Source organism: Colossoma macropomum, unplaced genomic scaffold (assembly GCF_904425465.1).
Source record: "Colossoma macropomum unplaced genomic scaffold, Colossoma_macropomum, whole genome shotgun sequence".
Taxonomy (NCBI): Eukaryota; Metazoa; Chordata; class Actinopteri; order Characiformes; family Serrasalmidae; genus Colossoma; species Colossoma macropomum.
The window spans coordinates 28,673,865-28,697,638 of NW_023494802.1; the positions used below are offsets into that span (position 1 = coordinate 28,673,865).

The 23,774-nt window shown below is 40.1% G+C and overlaps 1 protein-coding gene across 1 annotated transcript in view; it reads right to left on the reverse strand.

The window, feature by feature from the left end:
* lrp1ab (low density lipoprotein receptor-related protein 1Ab) overlaps positions 1-23,774 on the reverse strand; it is a 194,676-nt gene that overhangs the window by 532 nt on the left and 170,370 nt on the right. The window contains exons 62-88 of the mRNA XM_036591878.1: positions 22,943-23,091; positions 22,755-22,848; positions 22,560-22,676; positions 22,014-22,133; positions 20,539-20,661; positions 19,277-19,402; positions 19,038-19,154; positions 16,194-16,300; positions 15,910-16,042; positions 15,314-15,436; positions 13,893-14,015; positions 13,659-13,790; positions 12,607-12,744; positions 11,972-12,091; positions 10,876-11,165; positions 10,171-10,349; positions 9,625-9,731; positions 9,270-9,389; positions 8,929-9,105; positions 7,896-8,036; positions 7,577-7,741; positions 7,264-7,425; positions 5,562-5,733; positions 4,515-4,616; positions 3,608-3,681; positions 3,432-3,525; positions 1,150-1,294 (exon numbers count right to left, since the gene is read on the reverse strand). Coding sequence (XP_036447771.1) covers positions 1,150-1,294; positions 3,432-3,525; positions 3,608-3,681; positions 4,515-4,616; positions 5,562-5,733; positions 7,264-7,425; positions 7,577-7,741; positions 7,896-8,036; positions 8,929-9,105; positions 9,270-9,389; positions 9,625-9,731; positions 10,171-10,349; positions 10,876-11,165; positions 11,972-12,091; positions 12,607-12,744; positions 13,659-13,790; positions 13,893-14,015; positions 15,314-15,436; positions 15,910-16,042; positions 16,194-16,300; positions 19,038-19,154; positions 19,277-19,402; positions 20,539-20,661; positions 22,014-22,133; positions 22,560-22,676; positions 22,755-22,848; positions 22,943-23,091 — 3,650 coding nt within the window. The remainder of the gene's footprint in view (positions 1-1,149; positions 1,295-3,431; positions 3,526-3,607; positions 3,682-4,514; positions 4,617-5,561; positions 5,734-7,263; positions 7,426-7,576; positions 7,742-7,895; positions 8,037-8,928; positions 9,106-9,269; positions 9,390-9,624; positions 9,732-10,170; positions 10,350-10,875; positions 11,166-11,971; positions 12,092-12,606; positions 12,745-13,658; positions 13,791-13,892; positions 14,016-15,313; positions 15,437-15,909; positions 16,043-16,193; positions 16,301-19,037; positions 19,155-19,276; positions 19,403-20,538; positions 20,662-22,013; positions 22,134-22,559; positions 22,677-22,754; positions 22,849-22,942; positions 23,092-23,774) is intronic.

Below are 23,774 nucleotides of genomic sequence, written 5' to 3' on the forward strand. Positions count from 1 at the left end.
AGAGTGGTTTGATATGAAACGGTTAACTGGTGGTGATGGGATCCAGGGGTTGCAATGTCCACAAATACAGCCATTTTATGTACAATCCAAAAACAACCAGTGAACCTATGTTTTCACGAGTTTTTCTGTTTTAACTGGAGACAATTTTACCTCACAACAACCTGTGTATCGGAATGTGTTTAAAAAATACCTTTTGAACAAAAATCTTCTCAAAACTATAGTAATGTATTTAGTTCTCATCACCACCACTGTGAATGCCACTCTTTCAAACAGATTCTCTAGAATAGAGCGTTTCACACTCCGAATGAATTTACCATTTAATTATACAGAAGTTGTAAAAATCTGTGGAGTTTCACGAAACGTAACATTCACTCTAAGCCTAAACATAACCTCAATCCAAAACCTAAGCATAAGCCATCCTCTAAACCTAATCTTGGCACTAAACCTAACCTTAACGCTGTTGAGAGTCAGGTGAGTTTGAATAGAAAACTGAATAGTTAACAGTACATCATTCAGTCTCCACATGAGCAAGTCTGCAAGAGAGTAACTAAAAAGGGTCTGATGATTTAGGGCATGAAGTTTGCAAGGTGCTAATTGGTGCCATGGAGTGAAAGCTACTTTAGCCTCGTAGCTCAAGTGCAAAACTTGAAAATGTCAAACACTGAACGTGCCTTGGCTACACTTGGGAAGAGTGTGTTAAATTGAATTTTTAGATTTGAGTTACAAAAAGCTGGGAGATTAACAGGTAGGGCTGTCATGATCATGAGGTTTTAGCAGACAATTATCACACACATAACTGTGATTCACAATTTAACTATTTTTTCACTGCATGCAAATATTGAAGTACAAACGTAAAATGGCCAAAATAGCTGATTAGCCATTTTGCTTCCTAGCTGTTCATTTAAACAAATGTCTAGTTAAACAGAATCGTGTGGAGTCAATCAAAGCTGTGTTTATCTGTAAGAGACTTGTTGTGTCGTGAGATTTTAAAACGCAACAAGCGGGACCATGTTTGTGTAGCTTGAACCATCTGCATATTTGTGTGTAATACATCTCCATCATTATATCATACCTTCATTACAGAACCCTGAGGAGAGCAAACAGCTCATGCTGTCATTGTTCTTCGTGCATGTAGGATCAGATGGTTACCTTGTCCGGGTCCAAAGTGAAGTCTGAGTCTAGCAGCTCTCCGGCATCATCGTCCGGCTCTCCTTCGTAAATCTTATACGCAGGGTTCCCAATCTCTACATTCATGGCTCCGTTAGTCATCCTTTGGTGCTGGAATCCCTTTGCACTGTGGACACACATACACACGAGGGGGGGAGTATCAGTCCCCATTCAAGACTCTAAGAAGTTGTTTAGCAAACAGTCGAGGCACAAGAATACACAGTGTCAAGGAGGCCTAGACCCAAGCTACTCACAGACACGGCCAGCACACACTACACATCATAATTCATACTAGGGCTGGGCGATTAAAAAAATTATTAATAATAATAATAAAAAAAATCATATTTCACAATCTGTTTTGTGTACTTTGCCACTCATTCAGCCTGCTTAGAGTGGAAAATACAAGACATTTTCATCATTATAGTGGAGCTGCCATTATTTCAGCACAGTTCAATCATTAAGACCCATGGGTCAAACACAAGGCCCGAAGGCCAAGTCAGGCCCGTGACAGTCCTATCCGGCCCACAAAATTATTTTAATTTTCTATTCTTAGTAGTCCGTTTCACCCTGAATATGCACTACAGTCCCCAGCATGCACTGCAACATAGTATGTGCTCCGACCCCCCCAGGAGAGACGTGTAGGTTCATTGACTGATTGGACAGTAAATAAAATGGCTATATTTGCATTGCAGACATTGTGAACCCAAGGGAAAAATCATTTTAGCATTTTACATCAAACCTCGCTGAAAGACTAAACACTGCATAAATTTAGAAAAATTGGTAGAATTCTCCTTTGACTTGCTCTACTGTCACCTAATACGTTAATAATGCAATGTAACAATCCAATGTTTTACCAACCTTCTGGTCAGTAAAACTGAGTAAAACATTACATGTAAATCTTCTTCAGATTTTATTATTCAAATAAGTGAGCAGGTTCCATATCAGTCCAGCATCAGATTACCTGTCAATGATAGCTGGTACCTGATAACACTGTCCTATCACCCAGCCCTAAATTCAACCACACACACACCCACCCACCCAGACACGCATGCAAGAAACCATCACATTTGAGGGAGCATCCAATAGCTTTCATGCGGACGCTGCCACAGTGGGCGTGTCCACGCTGCTGGCTCAGAAAGCTGGATATCCACAAGACAAGATCCACTAGAGCTCACATAAGCACAACGCACCTGTTCACTCACACTGACGCACACCTACATACAGACACGTCTACAGGATGAGGAGGGGCTCAGACACACAGAACACAGCCCACTGCTGCATCCTGCACCCAACCAGCCGATCTATTTTAGCTTCACTCAATAGATCCCTGTGTTCTAATCGCTCGTCTAGGCAGAAGCACGATTTACACGGCACAGGGACGGGGATGGACTGATACACTGTGAGCATGAAAGAAAAGAGGAGGAGAGGAGGAAGGGGAAGATGGAGGCATGGAGGTACAGATGGAGGATGGAAGCCTGCTGTTAGAGAGTTAGAGTTACCGCAAGCATCTGGAGCTGGGCTTGCCCCGCCTCATAGACCTGGAGACAGAGACACACAGTTACCCACACAGAGAGAGAGAGAGAGAGAGAGAGAGAGAGAGAGAGAGAGAGAGAGAGAGAGAGAGAGAGAGAGAGTGGGGAAGGAAGCATGGACAGAGAGCAAGAGAGAAAGATCAAGTGAGAAAAAGAGAATTACAGAGAAATCAAATAGAAGAACGATAGGGCAAGAAAGTATAAGAGAGATAGAAAGAGAGAGACAGCAATAGTGAATGAGTAAGAGTAAGAACAAGAAATGAATGAACGAGAGAAAGGACGGAGAGAGAGAGAGAGAGAGAGAGAGAGAGAGAGACAGAGACCAAAAGGAAAAAAGAGAAAATTAGTGAGGGAGAGAGAGAGAGAGAACAAGAAAGGGACAAATAGAGAACATCAGAAAGAGAGGGAATGAGAAGGAGACCAAGAGAGTGTGAGACCAAGAATGTGAAAGAGAATAAGAGAGAGACAGGCAGGTAAATAGACAGACAGATTGATAGTTGAATCGATAGATAGAAAGGTTAACGAGTGAGAATTAGGTGTTGAGATAAAGTAAAAGAGGAGTGATGGGGGTTAAAGAAGTGCTAAAAGAAAGCCTGAGTGTGTGAAGAGGGTGGTGAGTAGGAGCTGATCAGTAAATCTAGTTGAGGGAGTTTATCATCTGGTTCAGTGAGTGAGACACACTCAGACTCTCAGCAGCTCATCTGTATCTCCACTGAGAGAACATTTACTCACCCTCGCATTCTCTTCTTATACCACAAGATGGCGCCAACCACCAGGAGCGCCAGTATTAGCAGCAGCAGCACTGGAATGACCACAGAGGCAGCGTCTGCACACAGAGAGAACATGTTAGAGACCGCCTCAGACCACCAGCACTGACAGCATTGTTATACACATGAACGGCCACTTACTTCCAGACGAGTCTCCAGAATCCACAGAATAGGGAGTGATCTCACATCGATAGCCGTGCCAGCCTGAAGGACACCTACGGAGATGCAAGAACAAACGCTTAAGAGGTCTGCTTCCTGAAATGATTTTGAGCCAGGGTCAGCACAGGTTCGGGATGGGTTTCGGGTCAGGTTTGGGACAATCGTCCAGTCCTACCAGGATCGTTTTGGCTTTTTTTGGATTATCGTGGGGTAAAATGCTTGTGTTTGCAGTGGCTTTTCTCACTGCGCTAATATTTGCACTGTTTGTTTGGGGGGAGGGTCTGCAATAAATCTGTAGAAATTTGTGATGATTGTGAGACTGATATATTCCTTTATCTTGTTTTGAATGTAGTCTACTTGTATAAAAAACAAGTATAACCATATTTCTATGGCTAAATATTTAAGAAATAAAGTCTTTTTATTTTTTCCAATGAAACATTATGGAGTTTTAAAAGTATTTTAAAAACCTCTGATGTGAATATTCATCAAAGATAACTGGCACAACAATCAATTATTAGTACAATCAATAGTGACAGCCTAAATGCAAGACATCAGTGCACTGATTTTATGTGAATAAAATGAGACTATTGATCTAAGTTTGAAGTGTCCAGCTGTGTTTAGTGTCTATGGCTAAGATTGCTGGAGTCTAGCACAGTTAGCTGATTTCCTTACTGAAACACCTCTAATTCAACACAACAATTAATTACCAGGTTCAATATGTGTTAGAGCAGAGAAATCACAAAACTCTGCTAGATTCAGGCTCTAAAGGAGCAGATCTGATGTAATTAATTGTCCTCAATTTAGTCATCTACAGTAATGTCAGTGCATATATTACAGTGTGCGTGTTGGAAAGTCTGTGTTATGAGTGAGGGTCTGGATGTGTTCTTACTTGCACTGTGGAAGCATGGTGCGATGATCTATAGAACAGAGTCCGTTGACGCAGAAGTTATTGCAGGTGTAGCAGCTGGGCTGTGGTATGTCACTACCACAGCTACAAGAACACAAAAAACACAGTACTTGCATTAACTCTAAAAGTAATAGCTTAGCACTGATACCAACTAACAGTTTAGCATGTATACTATGCTTATGGACACAGTATCCATTAATATACCACTATTATACCAATGGGGACCCTCAGGGCCTTCTAGGCCTTCAGAGAAGGGCAGTGTTTCAGTCAGACATTAGAAACCGAAAACAGCTTGTTTCCGACACCTGGCGATCATATGGACAGTTTCTCCAGAATATCCTGTCATCTGTTTGAATTTTCAGGCTTCTGAATGGCTGGTTCATGATTTCTCTGATTGTATCCATCCATGTTGTTGCTGGTCGTCCTCTTCCTCTTTCACTTTAGAATAATGGTCTTCTCCACATTGGTTCTTCTCAGAATATATGTCCAAGATAAGATTCAGTGTGGTTATCAGGGCTTTGAGCGAGAGGCGAGGCTGGATTTGTTTGAGGTTCCATTTGTTTCTCTGCTGTCCAAGTTCAAAAGCGCCTATATTTTTTTCATCTCATTTATTTATTGTCTAGCTTTCACACCCATTAAGAACCACAGAGAAGGTCATAGCCTGGACTACTGTGATTTTGTTTGTAGACACAAATCATTGGATTTAAAAATCTTTTCAAGCTTCATCCTTGTTCTGTGGATCCTTGTCCTTGTCCTGCTTGTCCTTAATGTACAACCTCCAGGGGTGTCTTTTTTTCATTTTGACATTTTTGGCCAGAACTATAGCTAACAGTCATGGTTTGTCCTATCAGTTTCGATTTTGGTAAACATCTTAAAGAGTTGCACTTCAAAATCAGCAAATATCAAAGTCCATGAAGGAAATTTCAAGCGGAGGCATCATTAGCGCCCCCCGTGTCTGCTATTTAGGTCTCTAACATGTGTAACTTTTACTGGAAATAAAGAAAAGTAACAGCAAAGAGTGGTTTGTACCTGCATGCCACTCCTTCGGGGCGCTTTGGCACACACTTGCCATCTCCACAGTACATGCACTTGTCCACGCTGCAAGTGGGCCCTTGGAACTGTGCGGTGCAGCGACACTGCTTGGTCCCATTGGCCGTCTGCAGACATGTCCCTCCATTCTCACAGAAACCATCGCAATGCCCTGGAGAGCAGGGGACAGCAGAGGAGGGGTTTAGGAGAGACAAGGCAAACAGCATGTGTAAATGAAAAACGAGTTGTTAAGATAATCTCAAATGCTTTCATTTTGTAAATTTCAGAGATTGTATGATATACTGTTATCTATCAAAACAGACAAGATTATGTCACAATCATAAAAGCGGTAACATCAGCCAACAACTCAAGCCTGAATTTTGACTGCACATTTCTGCATTTTTATAGATAGATTTAAACACATAGTTTGCACAATTATTGCTGTATTTGATGGAAACTTAGAAGTCCTGACCTCAGACTAATCAAAACCAAAGAAAGCAGCCTCACAACTAGGAATTCCTACTCAGATAATCATGAAGCTGTTCTCAATTCAGAGTTCATCAGTATATGTCATCTTAACATGGCTTCTCATACAGTCATGAGTAATAAATAACCAATTCTCTACTTTTAAATGAGATTTTATTAAGACTTGCTTTAGATCAGTCAACACACACACAGTAGTTGGTTAAATAACACACTGAGCATAAAGTTTTAAGAAGGATCATGAACGTTAAAGTTATCACTCATATCACTAACGTTAGGTGGCTAGGTTTTCGCTCACTACACTCACTTTCATACAAGATTTTTCCCCCACTTCTAAGCTTACAGACTTCGTTATAATGCAGTTCAGACTTCCCACTTCTTAAAGGGGAATTTTACCCATTTTATTTCTGTATAATTAACTCATTAAGATGTAAACAAAATCATTAAAGAGTGCTTTAATGTGAAATGTTCCATTCTGGAGGAACAATTCAGCAATGTTTACAGTGGTGGTTATAGGAACCAGACGAATGAAGTCTGGTTGGGGAGGAGGTTTTTTTTTTTATTTAAATACATTCTTGGAGGAGAGGTACATGCAGAACATTGTAAGGCAATACAGTCCCTAGAGAAAACTTTTTTTTTCTGATCTGATTTACCACTATTTTAGCATTATCAGTATTCCATTTAAACACTCAGACACATGTAGGCTCACTGGAGGTTTAGAGTACATAAACTGGCTGTATTTGTGTTGTAGACATTGCGACCTCGGGTTCCTATCATCACCACTGTAAAGAAATGAGCAAATCTCTCCACAATAACCCAATTTAACATTAATGATCTTGCTGACATCTCTATCAATTAATTATGCAGACATTTTGAAAAATCAGTGGAATTCCCCTTTAAGTTGACTGCAGTACAAGCTTCTATTCCATTCCATTAACTACATCAGTCTCCAGTGCAAAACTAAGGAAGCAAACCTGCCTTTTTTTGGCTAAACTATTTAAGTTTAATTCCTTTGTTGATGGTATTTTCACCAATTCGATAAGCTGAGCGGCCTTTAAAAAGCTGCTTTAGGAACAACAACATGACAATAAAAGTCAGATATTTACTCTAATCCACTCCTTGGAACAATTTCTTAGAGCTTGGTTGGTTTCTAACTATAAAAACACTCAGGCAACAGTGGTCAGGTTTATGAAGCCTGGTGTGCTGTATGAACACTCACTGTACTGGCACTGGTCTCCCAGGAAGCCGTCAGGACAATGGCACATGGGTTGGTTGCCCTGGCTGACCGCACAGGTGCCTCCATTCTGGCAGTGGTCTTTGCATGTGTTCAGGTTACAGTTGGGTCCAGTGAAGCCTGTCAGGCAACGGCAGGTAGGAGCACCTAGAGGCCAGAGACAGATTAGCTGCATGCTACTCTACTAGTGCAGTCTATCAATATAGCAAAGCACTACTGCGACAATCTACCACTACTATGACAATCATGACGGCACAAAGACCAACAAGGCTTAACAAAGGATGATCTGAATGTGTACCAGCACGTGAAGGGGTGCACGTTCCTCCGTTCTTGCAGTAGTCTCTGCACTGGTCAACCTCGCACCTCTCCCCGCTGTAGCTGGTGGGGCAGCGGCACTTTGGCTGACTCCGAGCATTTAGGAAACAGATCCCACCATTCAGGCACTGAACACTACATGAGGGAGCTGGCAGAGTAAAAGAGAAGTGGGGGGTTACATGAAATGTTCAATTTATGTTCTTATGAAGAAGATATTTTATTCTGCTGAAAGTCCATGAAGCAAAGTGATGGTAAAATAGCTCCTGTGCTTGATCCTGTGTGATCACACAAAAGTGACTTACTGATGGGGGACTGAGTGGCTGGTGGCAGCTCCACACATGTGCCGTTATCAGCCACGCGATCATTAGGGCAGGTGCAGACTGGACCACTGGGGCTGAGCAAACACAGCCACTCACACTTCTTCCTGTCACATGGGTTTGCCACTGTAACACATACACAGAACATTCTATAAGTAATTTACTCCAGCTTTAAAGTCAACATGAAACAGAATGTTTGCATCACACATACTCACATGGCCAGAGTAAACTAAGAGTTACTATTCTGAATATAGCACACAAGTGGGATATCACTTTTCCGATTGACTTTATTTTTGCTCTCCTCCTGCTAATGCTTTCCCAGTGCAGAGAAGATGAAGATGATGTACTACCACCAAAAATCAAGTAAATGCTTGGAAAATCTTCCAAAGCATCAACTGTTTCACAACATAAGAAATGTGTAAAATGTGTGTAAGGAGACTAAATGGTCACACTTTATTTAGATGGTCCCCTACAGATACTTATTTTATATTATTAACAGCTGATTATCAACAAAATTTAAGTTAGGATTAGGTTTAGGAGTAGGTGTAGGTTTTGCCTTGAGGTTAGGGATAGGATTAGGTTTAGGGTTAGAGGCAGATTTAATAGAACCTTTCAGAGGCAACTTCAAGTTCAGTTGCATTTAATAGATATTTAGTTGAATGTTAGTTAAAGATAAACTGAGTATCTACGAAGCATCTACAGTGGACCATCCAAATAAAGTGTTACTGACTAAATACAGTGAATAGCAGTGGTCAAACACTTTTTTTCCCCCCTCAACGCGCCTTGTATATCCAGGCGAGATTAAAATAATAAGACCACTACTGAGTTACACGAAAATCCCATAAAATCCCACTGTAGCACCTGTAAAACAGGAAATTACCCCAGGACCCCATGTAAATGTAATTCTGTCCAAGACAGGCTTAATACTCTGTTTGACTCAGAAATGTTATGATTTCCAACTCCTGTTGATTTTAAAGAATCATGTGCACTCCTGGCATCCAAACACAAACACACTCACTCTCTGGCTGTTTGTAGCGGTGGTAGAGCACTATGTCAGTGGCGTGGTTGATGCCAGTAGTCAGGTTTTCCATTGGACCCTTGCCGAACTTGTTGACGCGGAATACATAGTTGTTGATATAGGTGACACCGTAGATGTAATCCTCAAAGACATCAATGCTGAAAGGATGGAGGAGCTCTATAGGGCAGAAAGGTTCCTCATTATACAAAAATCACATTCTGTTAGTAGAACACCATGGTATACCGTCTGTTTTACCATATCAACAAATACTAACTTATTTAATATTTAGAAATAATATTTAACAGAAAAAGACAAGTGCGTGTAGTGAGTGAGTACTGAACTGTTTTTCACATTAGAGACGGCCACCACAGGGTCCGTGCCATCCAGACGCACACTACCAATGAGTGAGAGCTTTGCATCGGCCCAGTAGAGCCGCTCATTGAAGTAGTCCACTGCCAGACCTACACAGAGAGAGAATACACAGGTTAAACCTCCTGCTATCAACACTACATCAGACATATCTGGCTAGTCACTGCGCTACGCTGAGGGACAGTGAGTCACTCATACTTCCGGAATTGAATTGTAAGTCGTAATAGAAAACGTCAGAGTAGCTAAAAAAAAAAAAAATAACATAGCAATGCACTGTTCCCAGTGCTCACCATGGGCAAATAAATTGGAAAGTTTTATGAGACTCACCAGTGGGCCACTGAAGGTTCTCATGCACCAGGGTCTGTCTCAGGGTGCCATCCATGGCCGCAGTCTCAATTTTGGGGTGGTTGCCCCAGTCAGCCCAGTACATGGTCCTGAGACATAAGACAATAGTACCATTTCAATAACACAAAGCCGTCAATGATGTTCTATGCTATTAACTATTATTAACTAGCTTAACAACAAGAACTGTCCATTTATATTTGAAAACATAGACAAAATAAATGTTACCTAAAACAATATTTTGTTAAAAAATGCTAATGTTACTAACAATGAATGAAAATGAGCAGCTTCTGGGTGGAGCTATTCCTTACAAAGGTGCAATGATTATGGTAGAACTTTACAAAGAAAAGAAAACAGAAGAATCCCATTAATGCTGGGTAATTACTTGTCTTTCCTACAGTGGTCGGGCTAGCTTTATGCAGCTTTATACTCTCTAAGCTCACTAGCCAGAAGAGAAATCCAAACAAAACACAAAAACACTACGCCCTTTCAACATTAACCAGCTAGCAGAGATTATAAATGACATCTCACCCTCTGGGAGGATCCACCACAATGGCATAGGGCTCATCAATCATGCCTGAGATCAGGGTCTTCCTGTTCTGGCCGGATATCTGGGCTACTTCAATGACATCGCGGCCAGAGTCTGTCCAGTAAAGGTTTCCGGCAACCCAGTCCACTGCAATGCCTCTGGGTGTCTTCAGACCTGGAATCTTCAAGAGAGGAAAGATGTGCTTTAGGTATGACACTGCAACAACTTAAAATAAAAAGTAAAAAAAAACAAAACAACACAAAACAACTAAATTTTTGTCAATGTTTGTAAAAGAGTATAGCATTAGAATATTCACAAACAGTAAAATTCTATTTCATAACACAAACGCAGGTTCTAATAGCTTTCCAAATTATTTTTTTTATTATATCAGGCCAACTTACTGTAAAATTAAACATTTCTCTTACAGGTTTAGGTATGCTCTGTTGGGTTTGGAGTTCGACGGCAACCCTAAATACTGGGCTGCATGGATAAGAGCTTTGGAAATGGTTAAGCTGAAAAAGCTAACAGCAATAATTGCTCACTGACCAAATAAACAGCTTTAAATCTAATTTCGTCCGCAGACATTTGCACAGAACTGTATGTTCACATCATGTTTATGAATCTGACGATTAGTTTTTAAATTTGGAAAACTTGTTTCAGCAGAACAGAGCTTTGTGTTGTGAAAAGGTTAAGCATGGACTGCATACTTCGAGGTTAGTGACAGATCCCTCGCTCTGCCTCTTGCTGCGGTGGGAGTTGGGTGAGGATCCAGATGATGAGGATAGGGATGGCAGCTGGAAGGATGAGATGCCGCTGGTGTGCCAGTTAGTCCAGTAAATGCGGTTGGTCTTGACATGCAGGTCCATAGCGTCAATGCGCACGTTGACGTCACCCTGGAAGGTCTGCTCATACGCCCAGTTGGGCATACCGAGGTCCAGACTGCGGATTTCATTATCGTCAGCGATGTAGAGCACCTTCCTGCTGTTAACGTTCAGATCTGACAGACACAGAAAGTGAGTGTGACAGTGAGAAGAACATGCAATCACTGCAGCACAGGATACATAGAAACGGAATACAATTTGCTCATCATGTACATTTGTTTATTAAACATTTACTTCCCACACTAATATGGGAATATTAGGCGATCCAGAAAAAAAAGATATCAAGATACAAAACATTTCCTCAATACACATTCAAAGTGTTTTCTCTTTATAGGGCTTAATAAGATGGAACAGATGAAAAAGAGTTTCATTTTAAATTACTATTTAAATCAGTGAATACAATGATTTTTACTCAACGTTCCATATACGGCACTGCGCTAAATCCAATTAAATAGCTATTTATGCATGTAACATGTAGTTGATGTTTTTTAAGTACTGAAGATATCCACAGTATGATCAGGACACAAATTATCACAATGACTATAATCTTATTGCCCACACTATTATAAAACAACATAATCTAATCAAACTGTAGCCTCCTACTACCAAAGCCACTTAACTACCACATTTGACAAGCTCACTGGTCTGTGTGGGGTATTTTGTTGAGGTCTTCAGTCTTATTAGGTCAATTCAATGCACAGCAGTGGTAGCTTGCATGTGGCACCGTTCTTGTCAACATTCAAGAATTCCATTCACTGCTTTGCCAAAACTACTTGTTGAATAATTTGTGCCAATAAAGCTATTTGAATCTGAGATCTATATAAGTATAGGTTATGTGCGTTTTAGCTTTTGACTCAGTCTTGTCAACTTTATCCAGTCTAGTTTCACTACTAAAACGGTAATCCACAAAGGAAGCACTTACCATCAGTTTTGCAGGTGTCGTTGACCTTGACAAAATGTTTGTGGCAGCTGCACTTGTATGAGCCTTTTGTGTTGTTACAGATATGAGAACACACACCAAACTGCCTGCACTCGTTTTTGTCTGAAAAGACAAGATCCAGTAAAATTGACACCACACAACACTATAAATATTTTTTTTTGTATTCCAACATTTTCCCCTTGAGTTCCACTTACAATATATATGCAGTTTTATGTAATAATTTTTTTTAAGACTGATAAATAACCTCTTGTCTGATTGGCTGCCCTGTACTGAGTCTATTTAAAGACTCAAGGCTGAAACACTCCTTAGAACTTCAATATGAATGGTGGAGCTAAACTGCTGTAGGCTGGATTGGTAGATATATGTAAGCGAGTTCTCGTGACATCACTTCACAGAAACAATGAATTCAAAATGGGCTGATCTTGCAGCTTAGATTACATGTATATGCAGCACGGACTGGGAAGTGACTGACATGTTTTGAAACTTTATCCATGTTTACAAATTGCTTCAAACCCCTTTATTTCAAGAAGTAAAAGAAATTTGTTTTCCCAGGATTTAAGTCCCTTCTAACTCCCTGGCACACAGTGTACAAGTTGTGGAAGGAGGAGGGTTTGTACCTTCACAGTTGTTGAAGCCGTTACTCTGGAAGCCTGGCTTGCAGGAGCAGAAGGAATCTGTGTTGTTTGTCACACAGTGAACCTCTTCGGTCTCTCCGCACAGAGACTTATTACTCTTGCAGTCGTTCAGCATGGTGTCTGCAAGTGCGCACACAAAAAATGCATTTATGCCAAGGCAATTCTTCATTGTTCCAACCTTGTTTCTTTAGTTAAGCCCTGATATGCTAATGCTAAGAAGTAATAAAAGCTTCCCCTCCCAAGCATTGTTTTGTTTGTAATCTCAATTTGACACAGTATGACACTTTTCTACAGAAACAGACAAAAATACAGTCACAATTCAGTCCTAAAGATAGCTGCTACAATCGTTGTTAGATATGCAACATATTTTTGTCCATTTCTATATATAACTGCATGTCATTACTCATTATGGTACCAAAATGTCCGAAATATTGTAGACACTTTTCTTTCAATTCAAAGGTATAAAGTGTGCCCCCCTTTTGCTGTAGTAAAAGCCTCTACTCCTCTGTGAAAGCTTTACATGAGGTACTGGAACATCACTGTGAGGATTTGAGTGCATTCACTCAAAACAGCATTAGTGAGGTCAGGTACTGATGTCGGATAATGAGTTCTGGATCACAAATCCATCTCCAATTCACCCAAAAGTGTTGTTTGCATGTTACTAGAATGAATTTGCAACTAATGCAGATGTAAACCTTGCAAAGATGCTTCAGAAACATTCGATTCAGGTGAACTTTTGAATCAGTTCGACCTATTGATTAAAAAAATTGGCCCAAAAGAACAACTTATCCATGAATCAGACATCACTAATTAGAACGAGTGTCTGCATACTTTTGGACACATAGTGTAGCTTCATTAGCTACATTGAAAAACTAAAGAAGCAAACTTTAGACACCAAACTGACCGATCTTGGGGTACATAAATAACCTCAAATCAGTAAGCAGTAAACAGACAGCACTTGGAGATCTATGAATGACAGCGATCCATTCACCCAGACTGTGCACTTGAGAATACAGAAGCTAACAGCAGCTCACCCAGCTTGCAGCCAATCTCGTCTGAGCCATAGTCTTCACAGTCGTTGAAGAAGTTGCAACGCAGGGTGGAGCTGATGCACTTGCCGTTGCTACACTGGAACTGGTCCTTCCCACACTTGCTGACTCGCTCATCTGTTCAAACACAGATTTGAATCCCACATTGAATTTTGCTTCAGTGGGAACAAAGCCCACTGAACTAAACAAGCACAGCCAGCTCAAGAAAAAACAACTCACCACAGTTGAGCTCATCTGAGTGGTCCCCGCAGTGATTGACGCCATCACAACGCTTGCCGCTCCACAAACACACGCGATCGTTCTGACAGCGGAAGTTTCTGGTGGGTGGACACACAAACTTCCCTGCACGGCAAAAGAACATCTGGGCTGAGCTCCCTACTGCAGCTGTTAAAAATGTTTTTGTTCCCTCCCATAGTTTTGGCCAAGGATGTCTGAACTGAAAGACTGGTAATGGCATTTACTGAGGTAAGGTTGGATGATATAGTCAAAAGATTAATCAGAATATATTTCTCCATAGCATTTAATATTCTAATTAGTAATTATTATATGTATTTCTTAATGCTCCTTATGTTGTATTTTGCTTGATTTATGTCATATTTGATTATATTATTATTATGCCAACAACACCCAACTGTGTCTCCCTCTACAGCCCAACACAATGCGTCTCTCAGTGAGTGTTTGAAAAATATTAAAAGCTGAATGGCCAACAATTTTCTACAACTAAGTTAAGGGGGAAAAAAAACACATATCATGATTTTTGGCCCTTCCAAATTCAGCTCATTAAATTACCTACGAGCACTCCGACAGTATGTTAAGCCGCTTGTTAAGGATCTTGATGTTTGTTGACAACAGATTTGGTCAACAGTTGAATTTAGAAGCCCTGAACATTGGTAAACAAAACCAAGTAATTTCTCTACTTTTAAGATCTGGAAAAATCATCATGCTTCTATCTAATCCCGTCTTAAGCAATTCTTTGCACGTAGGACTTAAGTTCTCATTAGTTTGCCTTCAGTTAGTTCAAAATGCAGCTACTAGACAGGCACCAAGAACAGGGTATTTGCCTCATGCTTTGGCTCCTTGTTCATTACAGGATCCAATTTAAGGTTCTTTCAATAGCTTTTAACTGGGCCAGGCCCTTCCTACATGCTTCACTCTTACTTTGCTCCTACGTATCTGAGGTTGTTACTTTTGGCTGTTCTGTGGTCTCAGTTAAAGCATAAGGGTGACCATGCTTTTGTGGTTGCCACTCCAACAACCTACCCCAAAACAGTAGGAGTGTCTCATCTGTTACTGTCTTTATACCAAGACTTAAAACATACTTTTTTTTAGGACAGCGTTTTGAATTCTTAACATTTTGTATTATTTTATTTGTATTGCTTTATTCATTACCCATTTTATTTTTACAATAATTTGTTGGAATTTGCCCTGTATCTTAACATTCTGTATATTCTTATGTACAATACTTTGAATGTACTGAAGTAGCAAATGTTTAAAGTCTTTAAAGCTAAAAATGCTCTGTGCAGCTATATTATCTACAAAAATACAAATATCAGATCAGGATTGGTGGAAGACCTGATCAGGACATCCCTTGCTCCAGCAGTTCACAGAATCTCATGCTTATTTCAAGGGAGTTAACTCACGGCACTCCTCTGTGTTCTCATCAGAGTTATCCCCACAGTCGTCTTCACCGTCGCACTTCCAGGCCAGAGGCTTACACAGAGTGTTGTTGCACTGGAACTCGTCAGTGGGACAGAGGCGCTCCACTGAGGGAGGAAACCAATATGAGATATTTCAGTCTCCTACACAGCTCAAGAGGGTGAGCTTTCTACTTCCTACAGTTCACACATCACGTAGGGCCTGACTGACATTATTTGACTGACCAAATTAGCAGATATTAAGGTTCCATGGATTTTTCAGCAACTGCAAGACCATGTATTTTACATGTACAGACCATATGTTTTAACCTTGCAAGAGTTCACATTATTTACTGGACTTAGGACTAAGCTTATGGGGAAGTTATAAGTAACCTCTTTTACATTTAAACTACATTTATTTTTTAGACTGTTTGAGCTCAAGGAATTTGACAGTTGAGTCATATCTCACAAGTGGTAATTATCAGTGTTGGTGACAAAATATTCTTATTGTCTGAGCCCTGATTTCAACATATTTTGTCTTGCTTTTTGGTGTAGCCCATGAATAGACTCAAGCATAAAAGTGCACTCGTAGAGACACCCACCTGCGACATCACACCTCTCCTCATCACTGCCGTCCATGCAGTCAGCATCAGCGTCGCAGCGCCAGCGCAGGGGGATGCAATGGCCGTTTTTACACTGGAACTGATCTACTTCACACTTCAGATCACAGCCATTCTGCACCATCACAAACACACAATTCAAAATAAAAAAAGGGATCACTCTTTGTATTTGCAAAGAAAACATTAAGCTGTACTTATTTTAATTGTTTCAGGTTCTTTCCATTGTCACGTTCGTGAGAATAACCCTTTGGCTTCCAATCCAGTACCTCATCAGATCCATCAGCGCAGTCGTGATCTCCATCACACTTCCACCTCCCAGCAATGCAGCGGCCATTAGTGCAGGCAAACTCGCTCTCTGAACACTGACGTGGCACTGCAGGACAAACAGACACACAGTCCTTCAGCCTGGAACTGAGACACTCCAGCATATCCACTATACCAAAACCAGGACGTTTTACATTCAAGGGAATAGATAACAGGGGCTCACAATATAAGGGAACTAACTTAAAGGGTTTAACACAGGGGAAAGGCCAATGAAAGAGAGTGGGGGTGGGATTGTGGAAGATGTACTTTCACAATCAAAGCTGATTTTATTAGAATGGACACAAATATTCTGGACAAAAAGTACTCAAAGTGGACTAAATCATTGACTAAAACATCTCAGCTGGAAAAACAGAATCAATCACACTGAACTGCAAGAAGTCTAAAAAACATCTGGAGCATCTCATTTGTAGGCATAAACCATTCCACCACTAGAGGGACAGGTGCTGAAATTGGCAGCTTCTGTCACAAACACTGAGTGAGAAGAATGGCATGATGGGAGAAAGATCACGCGAGGGTAAAGAGGAGATAACGAAGGGAGTGGAGGAGAGGCTGGGATGGGAGGAGTGACCTACCTCTGAGTCAAGCCACCATGTCAGTGTGAAATGAAGAACAAACATAAGATGAAGTGATCGGCATTCATGAGCAATGTGGGCAATGTCATGAAACAGTGCAAAGCAAGTGGATGTGATATGCACACATGCACACACACACACACGCACACACACAGTCACACGTGTCGTACTTGGAAATAAACACCCACGTCTCTTCTACAGTTCTGACATACATAAAGAATAAGCACAAAACCATTATAAAGCCACCAACTTCAGTCCTGATATCAGGGCTATGTCTGCCCACTAACGACAGCTGTCAAAGCGACAGTTTAGCAAAATGTAATTGTGTTTGGTATCTGAAGTTTGCTTCTTTAGTTTTGTACTGGAGCTACAAATGCAGCTTACAAGAAAAGGAAGCCTTATACTGCATCAATTAGCATTGTGTAAACTGCATATATTGTCTCCCCGTTTTTCATTTCGGTGCCACATAAACCCTACAAAACCAGTACCAAGCAAATAATTAAACAACTTGTTTGAATCGTGAAGAAAAAGAGTTGTGTGAATGTCCCCATTAGCAACAACAAAATCTCATCAATTTCAGTTTGGAGCTTTCAGTGTTTGTTTTCTATCACTATATTACTACCCCCACCTCCACCCCCCCAACACCAAAAGTCAAGCCCTTTCAGAGTGCAGTTAGTACTTATTATTTTTTGTGATTAATATTTTTTTTATTATTTTTCATTTAAATAAAAGCCAAATAAACACCCTGTCCCGACTATGATTCACACCCACATGGGACTTATCAACTGAAAATTAACATACTTGCACTACAGAACACAGGAAAATTGGGTTCCACCATTCACAACCTAAACGCATCACACAGTTAAGCAAGCAAGAGGGACTTCACTTTGGATATTCCATGATTCCATGTATGAAGAGTTCTAGGGGTTGCACTGCTAATTCTTACGGATGACAGATCCAGACAGAGAATGCCCAATCAGGTATGGAGCCAGAAATGAATGCGTGGACAGGTTATGAGGTGGCGGCCAACGCTGGACAAGGACTTTTTTTGCTTCAGTTAAGCCAGCCAGCCATATTTTTCAGGATCTTTCCGTGATGGAGAATCTTGAGTCATCATTAAGCAAATGAAGTTCAGGGTCCATGAGGAAGTGTGTCTTAGTCAAAGAAGTGATTCAGCTACCTCCTGTGGAGCTTGATTATGTAAGCATTTATATACCAATCTAACATTTGCAAATTTAATCAAAGTATTAAGGTGACAAAAGTGGAACCTAACTGGTTTTCAATTTTCATTGCATGACTAGGTATTATTTTCAGTGGTTTGACTACGTTTTGACTTGCTGGAGACCATGAGGTAATGCAGTAACTGGAATGAGACAAAAAACACTAAACGTACATAAACATTTTCAGCCTGAAATGGAAGACTATATAATCCAAAGGTATATACGTTTATTTTTGCAATTCTCCTAACTATTTTATGTTTATGAAACTATGAAGTTTTAGTGCTAAATCAAAGTAAAATTAAACAGGAAAACCAAAGAAAACAACAAAAAAATGTCAATATGTAATCTGTATTATTTATAATAAGTATCAAACAACAGACTAGTAAAACCTTTGGAGCTACATACACATGTTGCGGTATGTCTATAGTCTTAATACACTTGCCTCATCACAGGTCAGGAAACTGATGAGCGTAAATCTCAACAAATTAACAAATTATCTTTTTTTTTAAGCGACATATTCAAAGTAACTGATTAGACTTGTTTAAAAGTCACACAATGGTAATATGTGAGAAACTGTACTTGACTGGCTAAGATCTCTTATGTTATATCTGCACTCTAAGACGTGTAAAATCTACAAATGTATGGACAGTAAGGTATGTACAGAAGCTGCTACTACTGTTTTGTATAGAATTATTACAGTTATGCAAAGTACATTTTGTATTGTTATATCATACAGGATTAAACCATGAGCAAGTCTAGAGATTACTTAATGTGTCTGAGGCAGTAATAATATAAGCTGCCATGATTATATGCTACATTAGCCTCGCAGCTCCAGTGCAAAACCAAAGAAGCAAACTTCAGACACCAGACATATATGGCTCATGTAGTCATTCTGCCAAGATATGTTAAATGAGGTACAGGTTTGCAGAGCTATCACTTTAAGAGCAGCAGAAGTCTGCACCAATCTTCAGCAAACAGCGACAGAGATGCTTACCGCACTCCTCCTCGTCCGAATTGTCTCCGCAGTCGTTGTCGTAGTCGCACTTCCAGCGGCCTGGGACACAGCGGTTGTTCTTGCAGCGGAACTGATACGGCTCGCAAGTTCTCTCATCTGTCAAACACAGTCAAAGAGACATGAAGATACAGACATCAAACTCATGAAACATATTATATTAACAGAGCTGAAAACAGAGTTGAGTGAGGCACTTCAGCATTCGGTCTCTGTTAGCGTACCACACTCCTCTTTGGGCTCATCTGAGGCGTCACCACAGTCATCCTCGCCGTCACACTTCCAGCGTGCGGGGATACAGCGGCCTGAGTCCTTACAGCGGAACTCATCAACTCCACATGTCATTTGAGCTGCAGTGGGAGGAGAAAACAAAGAGGTGAAAACAAGTCACATGTCCATGACTTCAGTGCTTCAGCAGTGCTGCAGGGTCAGGAAGAACGTTTCGTTACTGATAGCGATATACTGATATTGTCATCTTGGTACTTTGATTTCTGTGTGGTGTGTTTAAGTCAACTCTCTGTGAAAATGGCAAACGGTATCTGGAACTGCTATCTAATTTTAAAAAGACAAGCTGAACTTTAAATCTTTTTTTGTTTATACAGCACAAGGGTGGGAAATATAACAATATTTTATCATTATCATGATAAATTGTGTCACAATACTGCTTTTCTGAGCATATTGTGCATTTCCCTTACTGACCAACTACGTTTCACTACAAAGTGGTGGTAGTACAGGTACAGGTTTTATTTTGTCTGTCCAAACTATCAAATCTGAAAAACTGAACACTGTGATATATATCATGTATCGTGAAAATGTCAAGTACCGTGGTATAATATCTTTGCCATATTGCCTACCCCAATACAGAATACCCTAACAGATTTGGAGCTATCCTGAACCATTATTTTTCAAGTTACACTGATTAAAATTCTAAATAATCTAACTAATCTGTGATGTGCTGTGTGTCCAAAAAACAGGTGTACTAAAATTTGGTCAAAGTTTACTGAAAGGTAGCGTTCATAAGGGCAGTGTTCACAACACCTACATAAACCTTTTACGAAATAAAACATAATAAACATTTATAAAGGAGAATTCAAACAACTGTCAATGAAATGACATCAAAATAGGCAAAAGCAGCCTTAATGACACCTCATGCTTTTTGGAAAAAGCCTTCATTTATGGCAGCTGAAAGGCTTATGTGTCATGTAGCCTTTATGAATGCTGCCCTTCAGCAAAGTGTTACCTGTTTTTTTTTTTCTTTCGATATACATTTCAGTTTTCAGTATTATAAATGATTTGGTTTCAGACCCAAATTTTTGTACCCAGTCATTATTATAATGTTTGTGCTGAAGACGCCAGACGGAAACAGGAAACAGATAGTGGATTATAAGGATCAGAAAGCCTGAAACAGAGCAGGTTGACAGAAAGAGGCAGAAAAAGGGTCTTAAAGGAAAGGAAGAAAAGAAGGGTTTGTAAGACAGGGTCTTACTGCAGTTGGCTGGTTCATCAGAGCCATCCACACAGTCGTTGTCACGGTCACACATCCAAACGCGAGGAATGCAGCGCTTAGTGATGACGCACTGGAACTGGTTTGGAGCGCAGGTCACCTCCGCTATAACACCATCACAGAATATGCACTGTCAGTCAGTACAACGCAGGACACATTAAAACATCAATACAGCCAAGTAACTAGATCAGCGTTTTTCAACTCGTAGGGCCGGTCCCCCGGTGGGCTGCAATGGTACTGCTAGGGTGCTGTTGGTGGTCTTCTATTTTTTTTTATGAAAAACATCATTCTAATGTATAGACATTTAACAAAACAACTATTTTAAATATATTATTACAAAGTTGTGATAATTATTTGCAAAAATAAAACACCAAAAATACCAAAATATTTAGGCTGATCTCAGTGATTCGTCTGTCAAAATGTATGAACAGATATAGCCAGCTAGAAAAGTTTACATATTACACATGGAAGTAAGTAAAATGTTATTCAACTCAAAGAAAAATGATGTTTGAGAAACTTTGTTCTTTAGCTTCATCTACCAAACCTGAAGTACGAAACCTGGGTGTGATCTTAGACTCTGAGCTCTGTTTTACCCCACATGTAAACACGGTCACTAAAGTAGCTTTTTATCATTTAAGAAATATCGCTAAAGTTCAGCCTTTTCTATCTCAGAGCGACGCAGAGAAACTTGTTCATGCATTTGTTACAAGCAGACTTGACTACTCAAATGCTCTGCTTGCTGGACTTCCTAAGAAAACTACACATCCCTTACAACTTGTACAAAATGCAGCAGCGCGCATCCTAACAAAAACAAAAAAGAGAGATCACATCACTCCTGTTTTGAAAGAACTGCACTGGCTGCCTGTATCATTCAGGATAGATTTCAAGGTTCTGCTACTAGTCTTTAAAGCTCAAAACAACCTAGCACCTGCTTACATCACAGAGTATCTGTCTGTTTATGTTCCGGCACGCAATCTAAGATCTGCAGATAGTGGCCTTCTACAGATACCCTCTGTAAAATACAGAAAACATGGAGAGGCCTCTTTCAGTTATTATGCTTCTAAACTGTGGAACTCAATTTTTATTAGACACCTTTTATTAGACAGTCAAGCTCAGTGCTCACTTTTTAAGAAGCACCTAAAAATGTATCTCTTTGAATTAGCATTTAACTAAAACTGAATGTCTCGTGGTGTTTATCTTGTAATTTAATCTTCTTCATTTTCTTCTGATTCTAATTAAGTACTAATGATCTCTTCTATAACTATGTTTTATCACCTGTCTGTAAAGCACTTTGAGCTGCCACTGGCATGAAAATTGCTATATAAATAAAATTATTATTATTATTATTATTATTAAATAAAAAAAATAATCCTATTAAATTATGTAACTGTATTAAGAGGGCTGGAGTAAGTGTTCAGATAGAGTGAAAGGGAAAGTTGCGCTGAAAAGTCACTCACGGCAATCTTTCTCATCTTCTCCCTGACCACAGTTGTTCTGGCCATTACAGCGGAAGATTCCAGGAATGCAGCGACTTGGGTGGGTACACTTAAACTGGCTGGGCAGACACACATGGATGTCTACAACAGAAAAACAGAATTTTTTTTTACACAGATGGGCTTTTTTACGTTCAGAAAGAAACCTTTCAAAGCACACAGACATTTACATAGGTACAGTTTACACCGATCATGAATTTTTTTTTTAATGATTCTGATTCCCTTATATTTTTCTCAGCCAAATTGGTGAAGGGTACATTTTTTGGCTGATTTTTATCATTAGCCAAACTGGCAATATAAACAACATTATCTGCTCTTTAATGGGCAATTTTTTTAAATTTTCAAATAAGCTGTCCATTTCAATAACATGAATCAAATAAAGTGCTACATCGAGAGTAAGAGACAACTGGCTATTTAGCCCAAAGAGTCATGCATAATTATGCTACAGCATGGGTTTAAACAGTAGAACAATTAGGCAAAGTCCAGCGTGTCGGTCAGTAGGGTTCGTACCGCAGTTGGCCTCATCCGAGTTGTCCTGGCAGTCATTGTCTCCATCACAGATGTAAGCTGGGTTGGTGCAAATGCCCGTGCCACACTGGAACTGCCCCGGCCTACACTTAAACTCAGCTAAACACAGGCAAATAACTCATTAATTCCTTCTGTCTCTCACAATAACCCCTCCCTTGGTTATCCTGCTATACTCACGGCAGTCTTCAGGTTCGTCTGAGCGATCGCCACAGTCATCTTCAGTGTCGCACTTCCACCAGAAGGGGATGCACTTATCATTCTTACACACAAACTGCAGACAAACAGAATTCCAATATACGATAATTAATCACAAGGCCGTTCAGATGTAGTGGCTGCAGGAGACAACAAACAGGACACAGGCCTACCTGACTAGCTGTGCAGTTAGACAAGCACTGTTTGCCGTCTGCGGCCAGGTAGAAATTGGTAGGGCAGGCGCACTTGTAGCCGCCTCCAGGAGAGAGCAGACAGAGGTTACTGCAGCCTCCATTATCCACCTGACATGGGTGATTCTCCACTGCACACAGCAAACAGAGAGAGAAACCATGGTTACAGCTATGTCTGCTCTGTGCTATTTGCTGACTCAACATCAAAGCGAACTGTAAATATAGAGTTCTGAATTCAATCATTTTCTTTTATTGGCTAAGCTAATTATTAACAGTAAAGCATTTAGTAGCTTTTGTTAGTGTATAAAGCTTTTAAAAGTAGCAGGGCAGACACTGCTAATGTCATAGACCTTATTTTAGAGGATTAGCTGGACAATAGATACACATTCAAAAGTTTAAAATCAATGTTGTCAATAAAATAAAACCCATTTGGTTGCAAAAAAATTTATAAAATGACTCTGAAATGCTGGTCCTATGCTCCTTCATAGGTTTTAAATGATTGTTAAGAAAATGAGAATTAAAAAAAAAGAAAACCAATGTTTGTAACAAGTTAACATATCTTCTATAGCATGTGTCAAGCTCCAGTCCTCACGGGCCAAAACAATGCAGACTTCAGCACACTGCTGCATTGAACACACCTGATTCAGCTCATCAGCTAATTAGCAAGGCCTTCATGAACTGAATTCAGAGCGTTAGATGAGGGTAAATGCTAATATCCACAGCACTTTGACCCGGAAGGTCCCCAGTTTGACTGCTCTATAGGGACATTTTTTCTCCAGATTTTAGTGCACAATTTTTATTTTTTAAAATTTGA